Consider the following 13,349-nt stretch of genomic DNA (forward strand, 5'->3'; position numbering starts at 1 on the left):
AATGCTTTTTTGTGATGTGCTATATATTTTCTTTGGAAGGCCAAGGCAAAAAAGAGAGTACATTGCACTTGGGACAGGGGTTTGGGGTCATTCATAATAATTTATGCTCTGTCTTCTACACAAATAACCTCACCCATCTGAGTGACAATTCCATTGTGGCACCGGAGCAGAAGAGGTGAGGGCTGTTTTGTTTCTAGAACATGGGGAGCTTTTTTTAGGTATCCTTGGCTCAGCCGTTAGGTGCGTTGAAAACAAGGTCAAACTTTGAACTTGTGGTATTATTCTATGGGAGCAAATGCAGTGAGCAGAGGTCAGAGGTAAGATAAAACAGCCCCCCTACTTTTTCTTGAGGTTGACTTTCCTGCAGCACCCCCTTCTGCTCTCTCACTGTGCAAGGGACACTAGTTTTGCACTACTTTGTCAGTTACATTCACATCCTCAAAAACTAACAACCAGATGTGGAACTTATTGCTCCATTTACATCACTGCAGAATTTCAGCAAAAGTTGGAGCCTCTGTTTGGGATTTTGCCCAGTGTGCTGATTGCTGAGCCAACGTCTGGTGTCAAACCAGAGCAACTCCACTGAATTCAGTGGAGCTACACTGAATTTATACTATCGCAATTGAGAGCGGAACTTAGTTCTCTGTATTCCAAAGACAATATCATATAGGACTAATCACAGTCTTACTTACTTAGACTGTTGGTAAGAATATGCAGGTGCATGTTCACTGGATGTTTCCACTGTCATCTGTTGCTGTTGACCACTGGCTTCCTGTGATGAAGATGCTACTGTCTGCGGAGAAGTCTCAGCAACGACACCCTACGGAAGCAAATAGGGACACAAAGGTCTTATTGATATTAATCACATGAAGGTGTTCAGCACCATCTCACCACTTCTTTATTTCTGTGTATCGGTACCATTGGTTTGCATTGTTGAGAGTGTCTGAGATAACAGAAACCACATGTGGACATGACATAAATGCTATCAATTTACAAGGAGATCTGGCCTGGCAATGAGAAACAGCCTCAATTCATAGAGTACCTGGAGCACTGTGCTCTAATATGCAGTAGTGAAAAATATCTACACATTATGGGGGAAATCCCAGCCCTGCTGAAGTCACGTTTCCATTGACTTCAGTGGAACCAAGATTTCACCATGTATATGTTATTTTTATTACATATGCATGGTTGATCTGTTTTTACCACCTCACTTACACTGACTTTACTTTGGTCTAACTTCTGATTTACACTGGTGTGAGAGCAGAACTAAGTCCCACAGGATTTTGCAATATATACTGCTGTAACACACGGTGCAGACAATGTACCACGCTTTGAACAAGTGTATTTGCATTGATGTAGTGTTTTTATTTAGAATGTTTTCTCTTTTAATATAAATTTAAGACAAACTAAAGATTTTACCTAATAGGACGTTGCACTAATGAGGCTTTGAGGCATATATGTATGTATGTATTCTACATTATATGCATTTGCCTTGAAAACCTGCAATTACAATGATTTCACTGATAATTTTGTTTGTCCTATTTTGGCATTTTTTAGTTTTTTACATTTCTATCGGCTTGTGAAATTAGCCATATTCTGTTTACTTCTGTGCTTGTGTGCATCAACCACGTCAATGATACCAGCAGCGCTCTTCTGAGATTAGAATGTGGTAGTAGATTGCACTCTGTAGAGCCAGAAGAGGGAGCACAAAACACTCAATTTTGTTGTTATCGGAGTCCTAGATAAACAAGGGGTGGTGCCTTTTAAATCTCTGTGACAGAGTGGTCAATTTCTTTTTCAAAGGTTCCTAGAGTCCACTGCCTGCCATGCTGACCAATACTGGCTCACTGTTTCCTTGTAAGCTCCCGTCTATCTGCGTCCATCTGTTGTCTCTTGCCTTAGATTTAAATTGTAAACTCTTTGGGGCAGGGAACAGCTTTTTGTTCTGTTTGTACAGCGCCTAGCACAATGGGGTGCTTGCCCATGACTAGGTGCCATGGTAATATAATAAAATAATAATTGCCAGATATAGTACATTTTGCGGCAGGTCTTCTACTTCGTTCCTTTAATAATTAATAAGGCTATTCAAAGTAGTCATTATGATATATTTACAGCAAAATCTGATTTAGGGTGAAACTTATGTGATGAAGATTTAAATAAGACCAGCTGAATACGACAAACAAACAAACAAACAGTAGGGGCCTTTCCTACCAGGTGGTAGATCATTTGGTATTCAGAGAATTTGAAGCTATGGAGATGGGGAAACTATTGTGGATCCACTTGACTGCGGGCGGAGAAGTGCCAAAACAACTGCTCGAAGAGCATCCTCAACTGGCCAACTCATGGAGCGATAATAGCATCAACTCCAGAGGAGAGACAGCCGAAGACTAAAGTATTGAGACAATAGTGCCCCTCACATTATCACAAAGTAGGGGAGAAGAGGTTAAAAACAGAAAGAAGAATACAAATTTAAGAGTAATAGCATCTTTATTTCCCAAGCCTCCCTCTTGTTGTGTCAGATGCCCTTATGAAGATGCACAGCAGTGGAGGTTGGGCTGAAGTGCTCCCGGCAGCTTGTGCTCTACAGGGTTGAGTAAATACTTACTCATTAGAATGTCATCAGCATGACTCAGCCCCAAGGAGGGAGAGAGCGAATCCTTCCTCAAGGATGAAAAAGCACTCAGTCAGTGCAGCATCCTCCACGTCTGTATGTACAAGAGGAAGGTTTCCATTGCTCAATCACTTTTTCTGGTTGCTGTATGTTTTCAGCAGTTACCTACACTCACTAAGGACTGCACCAAACCCTCTTGCCATCTTCTCTTCTGGAATCTCTTTGGGTTCGTGGTTTGCTGGTTGGTTTTGTTTTCCTGCATTTTCCCATCTCCCTCCCAAATACATGAAACATCAAGAATGGTTTATTCCATTTCCTATGCACAGCAAAACAAATGCAAAAACAAGAGCTCTTGCAGATCTTCAAAAAAAAAAAAAAGGAAAGAAAAGAAAAGAAATTTGAAGTGCAATCCCAAATCTAAGAGCAGCATAAGGTCTGGTTTGATAGAGCAACATTAGGCCCTTCTTGATATACAACAGGTTCAATGAGGAATAGGTTTGTGATTTGTCACCCCTTCACCCTACTTGCATGAATGGAGGTAAACTTACTTCAATGGGGACAGCTGTTGCAGGCACAGGAGTGTACTGGGGAATGTAGGTCCCTTGCATAGGTGCAGCAGCAGTCATATACTAGAATAAGTCAAAGGCACATTTATATTAGAAACAGAAAAGCACAATGCAACCACAGATGACTGTATTAGAAGCATTACACAGATTTGGTTACAGTATAGAAGATATTGGTTTCTATACACTGTATGCCACACCATTATTTTTTGCTAATAATTTTACTTAATGGTAAGAAATTGGCAATTAAAATCATACATCATAACCTGCTTAGCGATGGCACATATGATTAAAAGCAACACCAAGAGATCATAGTATACAGTGCTGATGGATTTGGATTTTATTATTTTGTCGTATGCTTTATAACTGGAGAGAGTCCTATTTCTACATATGAAGAAAATACCAAGGAGACACAATAACATCTCACACACACAGTGATTATGCAGAAAAGTCCCAGGAAGCTCTTGGAATCCACATTTTTAAATGATACCTACAAAAAACAAACAAACTTAGGGCTGAAATTAGCATGCTTCTTCCACACTACTCTTTAACCCTGAATATGGGAAGAATCAAGTCTGTGGAGATATGAAGATCAGGAAAGATCAGATATCTGAGAGTTTCTGCTTTTTGTACTTAGGGGCACTAACTAAATTTCCTTCTACATATGAATTATTTTTAATATCCGGGAAGCCTTTTTAAATATCACAAAACTTTGCCAAATTATTATTCTGTCAACATACAATACTAGCTTCTTCTAAGATATTCTCTCGCCCAAGCACTACAGGAAACCAGTCCTTAATTATGAGTGGATGCGAATTTCACCATTGGTACAGCATTATTCTCTTCATGCACAGCATTGCTTAAGCAGTTCTTGACTGAATGCACCAGATTGTTCAAATGCTCAGATGTCGTATCAGTATTAAGTTGTCAGATCTAGACATTGTTCTTACCCAGTCCTATCTGTGTACTTGGACAAAAATCACAGAGTATGCCCAATCTCACAATTGTCTGGATGGCACCTCTAACATGTTGTCTCCAAAGATGCCCTGGAGAGCTGAACCTACCCAGGATGTATTTGATGAAGGAGGAGGAGGAGAACGGATAGCTCAGTGGTTTGAGCATTGGCCTGCTAAACCCAGGGTTGTGAGTTCAATCCTTGAGGGGGCCATTTAGGGATATTGCAGATTGGTCCTGCTTCAAGCAGGGGGTTGGACTAGATGATCTCCTGAGGTCCCTTCCAACCCTGAGATTCTATGAGTTAAACAAAACTTGGGGGTTTCTGGCTGAGTTAGGAGGTGCTTGCAGGATTTTTTCCACTGATTATTGTGAAATACACATTTCAAACTCTTTCTCAGCTCACCTTTAAATTAACTGTGTTGTTTGAAATGTCCACAGCAAAACTGCAATATGAGAATGCAAAGAGGGGTGTAACAGATGCACTGCCCAAGAAATGTTTGGGGTGCAGAAATGGCACATACAAGAATACTGAGGGCAAAATTCCACAGTCCTTGCTTAGGTAAAAGTCCCACTGACTTCAGTGGAAGTTTTGGCTACATAAAAACAGTGAGTAAGAGTGCAGGATATAAGCTCACATTAGTGGCACCACATTATGTACCGTATTTGTAAATAATTATCATGAAATTCACTGCATCTTCCTTGAATATGGCCAAAAAGAGACAGGAGTGTCACTCATCCATATTACGTCTGCCTCCTGCCACAACTTCCTGATGATATTTTTTTTGTTTCTCTTCAAAAAGATAATGGTTACAGATTGAGGAGTTCAGGGTTTTCTTGGTCAATGTCGCTCAACCTATGACATTTAAGACAAATATCCCTGTTGTACTGCAGCACACAGTAAGGCTATTCTCTGGCCATGAGCATTAGTCACGAACAAGAATATTATTTGAGCGTGAGCCCGTTCAGCTTCTATTTCACTCAATCTGCTTTGTAACGCTGCTGTCATCTGGTGCCACCCTATATGCTTGACGGTATTCTTCCAATTTAATTGTTTGCTTTTACTTGAAGTACTAACTCTCATAGTTCCACCAAGCCTGTTTTAAATTCTCATTGAAGTTTGTTTCTCTGAAGCAAATTATTTTTAAATTAAAAACATCTATGTAAAGAAGAGAAAAAAAAGCAGTTCTAGGCAATGTTGTTTTCTTTTAAGTTCTTCCTGGAACCCAGCAGAAAATCAGCATATGTGCTCTGAATCACTAGATGTGATTATCCCTATCGTCATCTTAGTTTGCACACAAATAAACACATAACTAAATAAAGTCCTATGAGACCTCACAAAATTATTAAAACACTTTTAAAATCAGGCCACTTTATTTGTTTCACAGTAATGAGTAATGAGTTTCACAGGACACGAATAGGAGGTATGCATGAAATATTTATTTTTATTAGTTCTAAATGCACTGCCCTTTGGAGTACAAGAGAATCAGGAGACTATTCCCAGTTCTGCCACTGACTCATTGAGTGACCTTAGGTAAGCTCCTTTGTCTCTCCATCTATCATTTTCTCCTTCTGTAAAAAATACTTTTCTTTTTTAAGTGCTTTGAATTCAATGGATAAAAAGCAAAGTGGGCCAAATTCACTGATGGTTTAACTCCACTGACAGAAATGGAGCTATACTGGCAGAAATTTTGGCCCCATAAGCATTAAGTGCCAATCCTGCAAACAGATGCACCAATATATGTCTTAGGGCATGTCTACACTGTGGAGGTAATGTGCTCTCCCGGGGTGCATGTTGCTCATTAATTGGTCCATGAAGATCCTGCTAGTTTATGCTAATGGTTCCCTAGTGTGCTTTAACATAGTACTGTTTTAAATGGTACTACATTAAAGAACAGTAGGGGACGCTTAGTGCGCACCAGCAAGGTCTACAGGGGCCAAATAATTACAACACATTAGTGCACTTTAGAAATCATAGCCCCCATAGTGCACACTGCTTCTCCATGTACTCTGACTCTTAGATTGCTGCTCATCTGTTAGCCCCTCACTACACACATTCACCAGAACCATCAGCTATCTCTTAGTTACTTACATGGCACCCATTACCAGAGTATTTGAGTACCTCATAATCTTTAATGTATATGACCTCAAAATACCCCTGTGACTTGGGGAAGTGTCATTAACCCCATTTTACAGATGGGGAACAGAAAAACACTAAGTTTGTGCCAGAGAACAGAATTAAACTTGAGTCTCCCGAGACCCAGGTTAGTACCAGAACCACAGGACCATACTTTCTCTCATCAAGGATCCCATGTGGACCCCTTAATGCCCACACACAGTCCAACTGCTTTCCATAGGACTCTGTGCAGGTGTTAGGTGGATCTGTTTACCAGACTGGAGATGAAAGTAAGGACTGACTGTTTTTCTAATAGTATAGGGGGAAAGGTCAAAAAGAGAAACTGATCAATTTTTTCTCTGCCCACCATCCTTGGGGTTACCTCAATCAAGGCCACCCTGATTTCTCTCCTTTCTAAACTAGATAATCCCAAGCACTTTAATTTCTTGTCATCTGTGCTCTACAGTTGGTTAATCTCTGAAAGTGACTGTAAGATGGCACTGAGGAGGTTTCACGTTGACTTTGTCTCAGTAATTTCCATACTAGGGGATGGACTGTGTCCACTGATCTCTTCCCGTATTGGGATGGGACCTCAGCTCTCTCTGACACATCATATGCTTCTTCTCCTAAACTTTACGGAGTGTGGTGGGGTAACAGGTGGGATCAGACTAGTGCTAGCTACCTTGGGGAGTGGGGAGAGGTGGAGTACAAAACTTCCTTCCCTCCAGCCTCACAGAAATTCTGAAGAAAAATGGAAGTTGTATTATCTTCTGTGCTCAAATTCATGTGTGGTTGGGATTCTGCATTAAGAGTGTTCCTGGAGGTAGCCATGGCTCAGGGGCTCCCTGGTGGTCCAGCTCCATTGGGTTTCTAGAGGCCAGAGCTATACCAGAGTCACAGGGTCTCAATGTAGCTGGTTTCCCATGGGTCCTTGGAAATTAGCATAATTTGGAATAGGCACTGATGTGGGGGAAATCTCTGCTAGGAAATTTGCACAGAGATTTCTGCTACTTAAAGCCACTCTCACATATTTTACTGCAGGAAGTGGGATGTGAGTGTGAGATACACACACACATTTGTTCAGCTTGTAAGTAAACAGACGAATTAACTAAAAGGAAAATGAAGTTTCATTGCTGCCAAAATGAAAATAGGAATTGAAAATCAAATGGTTCTCCATTTTTCTCACGTGCCATCATCTGGAATGGAGATTCTGCAATTGGAATGTAGTTAGTCCATTCTGACTTGTGCATATTCAGCAGAACGGCTATCGCTCACTGTCCCAGCACTGTACTGGCTTTTTGACAGCAAAATGAATAGCAACTCTAAGACACCGGGAACAGTAAAATAGTGTCAGTTTGGCGCAATCGTTTTTGTGACTATAGCTATATTTTAAAGACGGATAATTTCCACCACGAAAGAGAAACAGTGTTGGCAGTGCTGATGCTTCTGATTTCCCTTTAAACTGCTACTGCTTTCACATACTGCACCCAGAGCACCTTTGGTTTATGCTCACCCTGTGCAATATTCTAATGCACACCTCAGGATGTCTGACTGCTTAATTTCAAGTCTTGCTTATTACAGACACCAATTTAGCTTTGATTGATTCCTCTCACACTCCCTTCTAGGGTTTTTGTTTCTGTCTGAGGACACAAAGTATAGAGGACAAAAAGTCCCAGAAGTCTAACAAAATGTAAAGAAATATATACCTTTTACACCACATAGTTTTACGACCTTTGAGACTTATCTATTGATTTGTTCAGAATGTTTATAGATCTAGTTGTTTCTTATATTGCAAATAGAAGAAGCCTGTTGGACATGAAGAGTTAACTCTCTTGGCCACAATAAGTCTCAGGATGTGCTACATCATGAAAGCCGAACAGGGATGGGTGGCATAACAATACTGATCATATTTCCCAGGTTCACACATCACAACATCAGAGGAATTTGGAAAATACCAATTAATATCTATGTTTAATTATATTCTAGATATAGACTCTGTAATTTTTATTCATACTGAGTAGTATTCGTTCATATTCATACTGAGTAGTATTCGTTCATCTGAGTAGTCTTACTATGGTCAATGGGACTACTCACATGAATAAGTACTACCTAACATGAGTATGAGGTAGTACTTATTCATGTGGCCTTTAGAAAGCAAAAGAAGTGTGAAAAACCCACCTTGGTTCTTTCATAGCTGTGGTTCTGTTTTACAATTATTTAAGGATCAAAAAGATACAGTGAATCCTGGGAAGATCTTTTCTCCCACTGTAACAATTTACATGCTCACCACAATACTCAGATACTTTTTAGTTGAACTCAGAAACAAATGGAGGAAACTATTCTCATTTTGGTGAGCACTTACATGAGTACAGTCCTACTGAAGTACACTTAAATGGGACCACTTGTATGAATAAATGCTAACCAGTCTGACTCATGTGAGCAAGGGCTCCACAGTTTCACTCTTCGTGATTATCTGTGCTGTGATGAAATCCACATCTTGTGTGTGCTGGAGTACACTGATAATAGTTAGCGTTTTAGGATCCACTGAATGAATGCCAGCTCTTGCTTACGATCCAAGAAGTCTAGACACTGCATCAGCAATAGAGCTACGTGAAAACATTTGTATTGCTGGAGAAACTGATGAAAGTCACACTGTTGCTGGATACATTTTAACCGTAAATTTATCCCTCTGGGGAAAATCGCCTTCCTGCCTTAGAATTCCCTCCCCGGCATGGTGCAAAAGCTACAGATTCCCTGAGTCTTGTGAACCTTGCTGGTTCAGGCTTTAACAAAATATAGAATAAAATCCCTTCTCTTTGGGGCATTCTGCCCCTGGGTTCTACCTTCTCATCTGGGAGTTCCCAGTTCCCTGATGGATTAAAGTATTGCCTCACTGTATGCATCTGATGAAGTGAGCTTTAGCTCACGAAAGCTTATGCTCAAATAAATTGGTTAGTGTCTAAGGTGCCACAAGTACTCCTTTTCTTTTTGTGTTCTTCCAGTCTATAATTCTGGCAAGATGGAGTTGTAGTTCAATGGAATACAGCTCCCAGCAACCATAACTTCTGACATAACATACAGAGACTTTCTGATTTTGGGGCTCAACTCTAGAAGCCCTATAGAGCTGTGGACTCTGCAATTTTTCTATGAGTTTTAGTGATAATTTTAAAATTCCCTATTAAAAAGATGTGAGAAACAAAAATGATGATTTTTATATATAGCTGTATTTCAATATTTTTCTCCACAGTTATAGTGGTCTTAAATACATTATGATTTTGTGAGATAAAATTACCATAGCGTAGCCAAGAATAGCATCCTTCATTCAACAGATCTCAGTCACTGGGCTCTCACATTCATTGTTCAAGAAGAAACCAGAAATCTTTAGAAGATTTCAACTCCCTTCCCTGCTGCTCATTAATACAAGGGGATTTACAAACACCAACTATCATGTCCCTTTCAACCTTCCTAATGAGATATTACCTAATTCTCTGAGCAAGTTAGATGAAGGTAGAGAGAAGAATACTCTCTAGTTCCAAACTAATCTCCTTTACTCTCCATGAGCTCTAAGTATCCTTCACAAATCTTTACTTTTGGAAAACAGAGCAATGAAAAGGGGTTAAAAGAATAGTGCAGATGAGCTAAGAAGTCCCTTATACAATAAATCTTTTTAATTTCCCAAGCTCAGGCTTGCTACTAAAGCAGAGTGAACAGCATTTTTCAGATAAAGGATATTTAATCCAAGTGGAAGTGAGGAAGTGAATTCAACCAGATTGCTACACATAGCCATGAACCACACCGGACTCCTCGTTGTTTTTGTGGATACAGACTAACACAGCTACCCCTCTGATACTATATAACTACAATCCTTTCTATTAATCCCTGAGGAGGAGGAAGCCAAGACTGTTAAAATATTTTCAAGTTAAGTGTTCATCAAAAATGTTTCACCGGAAATAACCAAACCTGGGTTTTCTGACGTGGCAGGTTTGAATTGCCTGCTTATTTCCGTAGCGTGTTACCGATCTTTTTGGACAAGCAGCACAGTGCCTTCTCAATGCTAACAGCTGATGAATGTGTCTCACGGAGGCTACCTCCAAGAATCTAGTCTTAAAAGACGTAAACTACTCTACCCCCAATAAGCGAGTTTCCAAGCAGTTTGGATGAATTTATTGTTAAGACAATGTGAAAGAAACATTCAGAGTTGTTACATAATGACTCCTCCTGCATCGCACACTTTTCCATTTCTGTTTTAACAACATCCTTGAGTATGGACAGCTCAAGGGCCTAAAACTGATACAGATGTAGCGATGTAATTAAAAGCTGATAACTAGATGAACAGAGAAGGAAAGACATAAACATAGTAAAGATCATATAAGAATTAGTATTTATAATTTCATTGAAGCAGAAAGAATTTTACGATCATCTGTGTGGAAATGAATACACAGATGAGAGATATGATGTAGTGAGCCACTGGCATACACCATTGAGAGTACACCCGTGAAGCCCATACAGGAGTTGAAATACAGTATTGCTCTTTCCTTTGCCCCTACAAGATTCCTAGAATCCAAATATTTCTGTAAGTCGTAATGAAAGCTTTCTATAAAAAAAGGCAGTTTTAAGGCTTTTTGCTGGATTACCTCATTATGAAGAGCCTTATAAAGGAACCTTGGATGCATAACGTTTTAGTCAGATCCATCAGTTACATTTATATATGATCATAGAGTGAGGGTAACAGTACCTTCAATGGAAAATGAAACTGCCAGTAAACATAAAGAAGTATAGTTTTAGCATATTACAATACAAAATGTTATTTTACATGGGAATAGAAATCAGTTCAGTTCATATCCTTCATAAATTTACATGATCATTAGTTAAGTCTGTGTGTGGAGGGGCGGGGAATGGCATTTTTGTGAGATTTTTTTTCTATGTACTTCAAAATCTTGCAGTTCATACTCAGTACCCACTGAGGGAAAATGAAGATCAAAATCAGTGGATGTTCTGCCAGAGTAAGGACTGATTAAGAAAACTACAGGATTTGGCCCTAAGTATGCTATTTATCCATTGTGAAAGGGTGTAATGGCATGGCACCCACCACTCACAAGTGCCCCCTTCTGGTCGGCTGTGTCTGCAGTCTTTCAGTTTATGGTGACCCCTGTTGGTGGTTTCTCAGGCAGGTTTTCACTGACTCAGCCCTCCAGCCGAGTCACTGGCTGTATGTGAAAAAGAACAAATCCCTTCCGGTGTATACAGTCTTTAACTTGTCCCGGCCCTCGTATGGGCCATACCCACAGGGCTTCATCCCTGGAGACACTGTCTTCCTGGGGCCCTCTCTGGGTTCAGTCCCAGGAGCCAGCCAGGAGCGCCTCCTTTGCTCCCCCAGTCCCTGCCAGCAGACTGATCTGTCCGTGGTCCTGCAGCTCCTTCAGACAGCCAGGAACACAGTTCTATCTCCTCCAGCTCCAGGAAGCAACTGACTTTCTCTGGCTCTGCAACTTTTTATGTGCCCCTCCTGGGTCCTGATTGGTTGCTCCCTGCAGCTCCTCTGATTGGCTGCTTCCCCTGCAGCCACGCTAGGCCACTTGGAGGACTTCTCTTCTGCCTCCTCTCTGGGATGGGGTGTGGCAGGATCCCAAGGCTCCCACAGGGGGCCTCTGGACCTACTCCATCCCATCACAAGGGATTACTGAAATGTGTCACACTGAATCTATTCCATGGCAATCTTACAATGAAGTGGAAATGCAGTTTTTCAGGGTGCTGATTAAATAGATTTAACTGTACTGTCAGTTCACAAGTCAACACTGATCTGCTATACTATATAGCCAGGTATTCAGTGCTCAAAGTGACGAGAGGGTTACAGGATTGAGCCCCTGCACGTTTTAGCAGCAGAAACAAAACACTGGACACCTCAGAAATTACATAGTTCTTACATTTTCCCTTGCACTAGGGGAAAAAAAGAAGATGCAAGAGACTGAAAAATCAAATCAAATGCTGAAAGAAAGAGAATGACGCAAACAGACAATTATTATTTCAAGGGTTTGGATTATCCCTTGTGCTATACTCCTTTCTCCTTTACCATATTATCACTGTGCTCTATTCCCCTGCTCGGATTTATACTGCAATTTTACAAGGGTTCCTGTACTGTGTCCATCCCATTTTGAGCACTACATGTCCTGAGTATTACATGCTAATCAGGCAAGCAGCTCATGCGTTCTGTGCATTGTGGTGAGATGTCTCATTCTGCTGGGAAAATGTGATAAGCAGCTAGTGCTGATGAAATGTGAGAGGAGTGATCTTTCATGCTGACTTTAGTGCTGAATACCTCTTAATACTGGTAAGTGGTTAAGGCCTAGAGAACAAGAACATTTTAAAAAAAAACAAACAACCTTTCTCTATCATGCCTTATTTAATATAGCTTTATGGGTGTGTGTAGCACTTATTTCCCCAGGAATTATATGAACAATGCTTGAAAGGCCCGTTGAAACAGATGTGCTTTGGTGTTGGCTGAACAGCAGCATTCCAAGGCTGTTCCTTGTGTGGTGGAGCTCCAGAGGAGACAGATCCTGCACATATACATTCAAATAATATACAATCACCGGTCTGTACCGAGTCATGCCTAAACTCCCTGTGCTAGTCTGGGTAACACAAATATCAACAGTATGTATTTTAATGTAAAGCATACTTAAAGTCAGTGCTGAGTGAAAAACAATCCAATTCAGTAGAAAAAAAATTAGGGCTATCAAGCGATTAAAAAAGTAATCGCGATTAATTGCACCATTAAACAATAATAGAATTTATTTAAATATTTTTGGATATTTTCAACATTTTCAAATATATTGATTTCAATTACAATACAGAATACAACGTGTACAGTACTCACATTATATTTGTTTTTTATTACAAGTATTTGCCCTGAAAAAAATAAAAGAAATAGTATTTTTCAATTCACCTAATACAAGGACTGTAGTGCAATCTCTTTACCATGAAATTTGAACTTACAAATGTAGAATTATGTATGTAAAAAAACTGCATTCAAAAATAGAACAATATAAAATTTTAGAGCCTGAAAGTCCACTCGTTGTTCAGCCAATCGCTCAGACAAACAGGTTTG

General features: G+C 40.1%; 1 protein-coding gene across 3 annotated transcripts in view; it reads right to left on the bottom strand.

Moving 5' to 3' along the window:
* Positions 1–688: 688 nt before the first annotated feature.
* The window catches only part of RBMS3 (RNA binding motif single stranded interacting protein 3), a 910,338-nt gene continuing 897,677 nt past the window's right edge, over positions 689–13,349 (bottom strand). For all 3 annotated transcript variants that reach the window (XM_074945627.1, XM_074945630.1, XM_074945628.1), the window contains 2 exons: positions 3,160–3,240; positions 689–820 (listed from right to left, as the gene is read on the bottom strand). In XM_074945627.1, the coding sequence (XP_074801728.1) occupies positions 689–820; positions 3,160–3,240 (213 nt within the window). The remainder of the gene's footprint in view (positions 821–3,159; positions 3,241–13,349) is intronic.

Source organism: Natator depressus, chromosome 2 (genome assembly GCF_965152275.1).
Source record: "Natator depressus isolate rNatDep1 chromosome 2, rNatDep2.hap1, whole genome shotgun sequence".
Classification (NCBI taxonomy): domain Eukaryota; kingdom Metazoa; phylum Chordata; order Testudines; family Cheloniidae; genus Natator; species Natator depressus.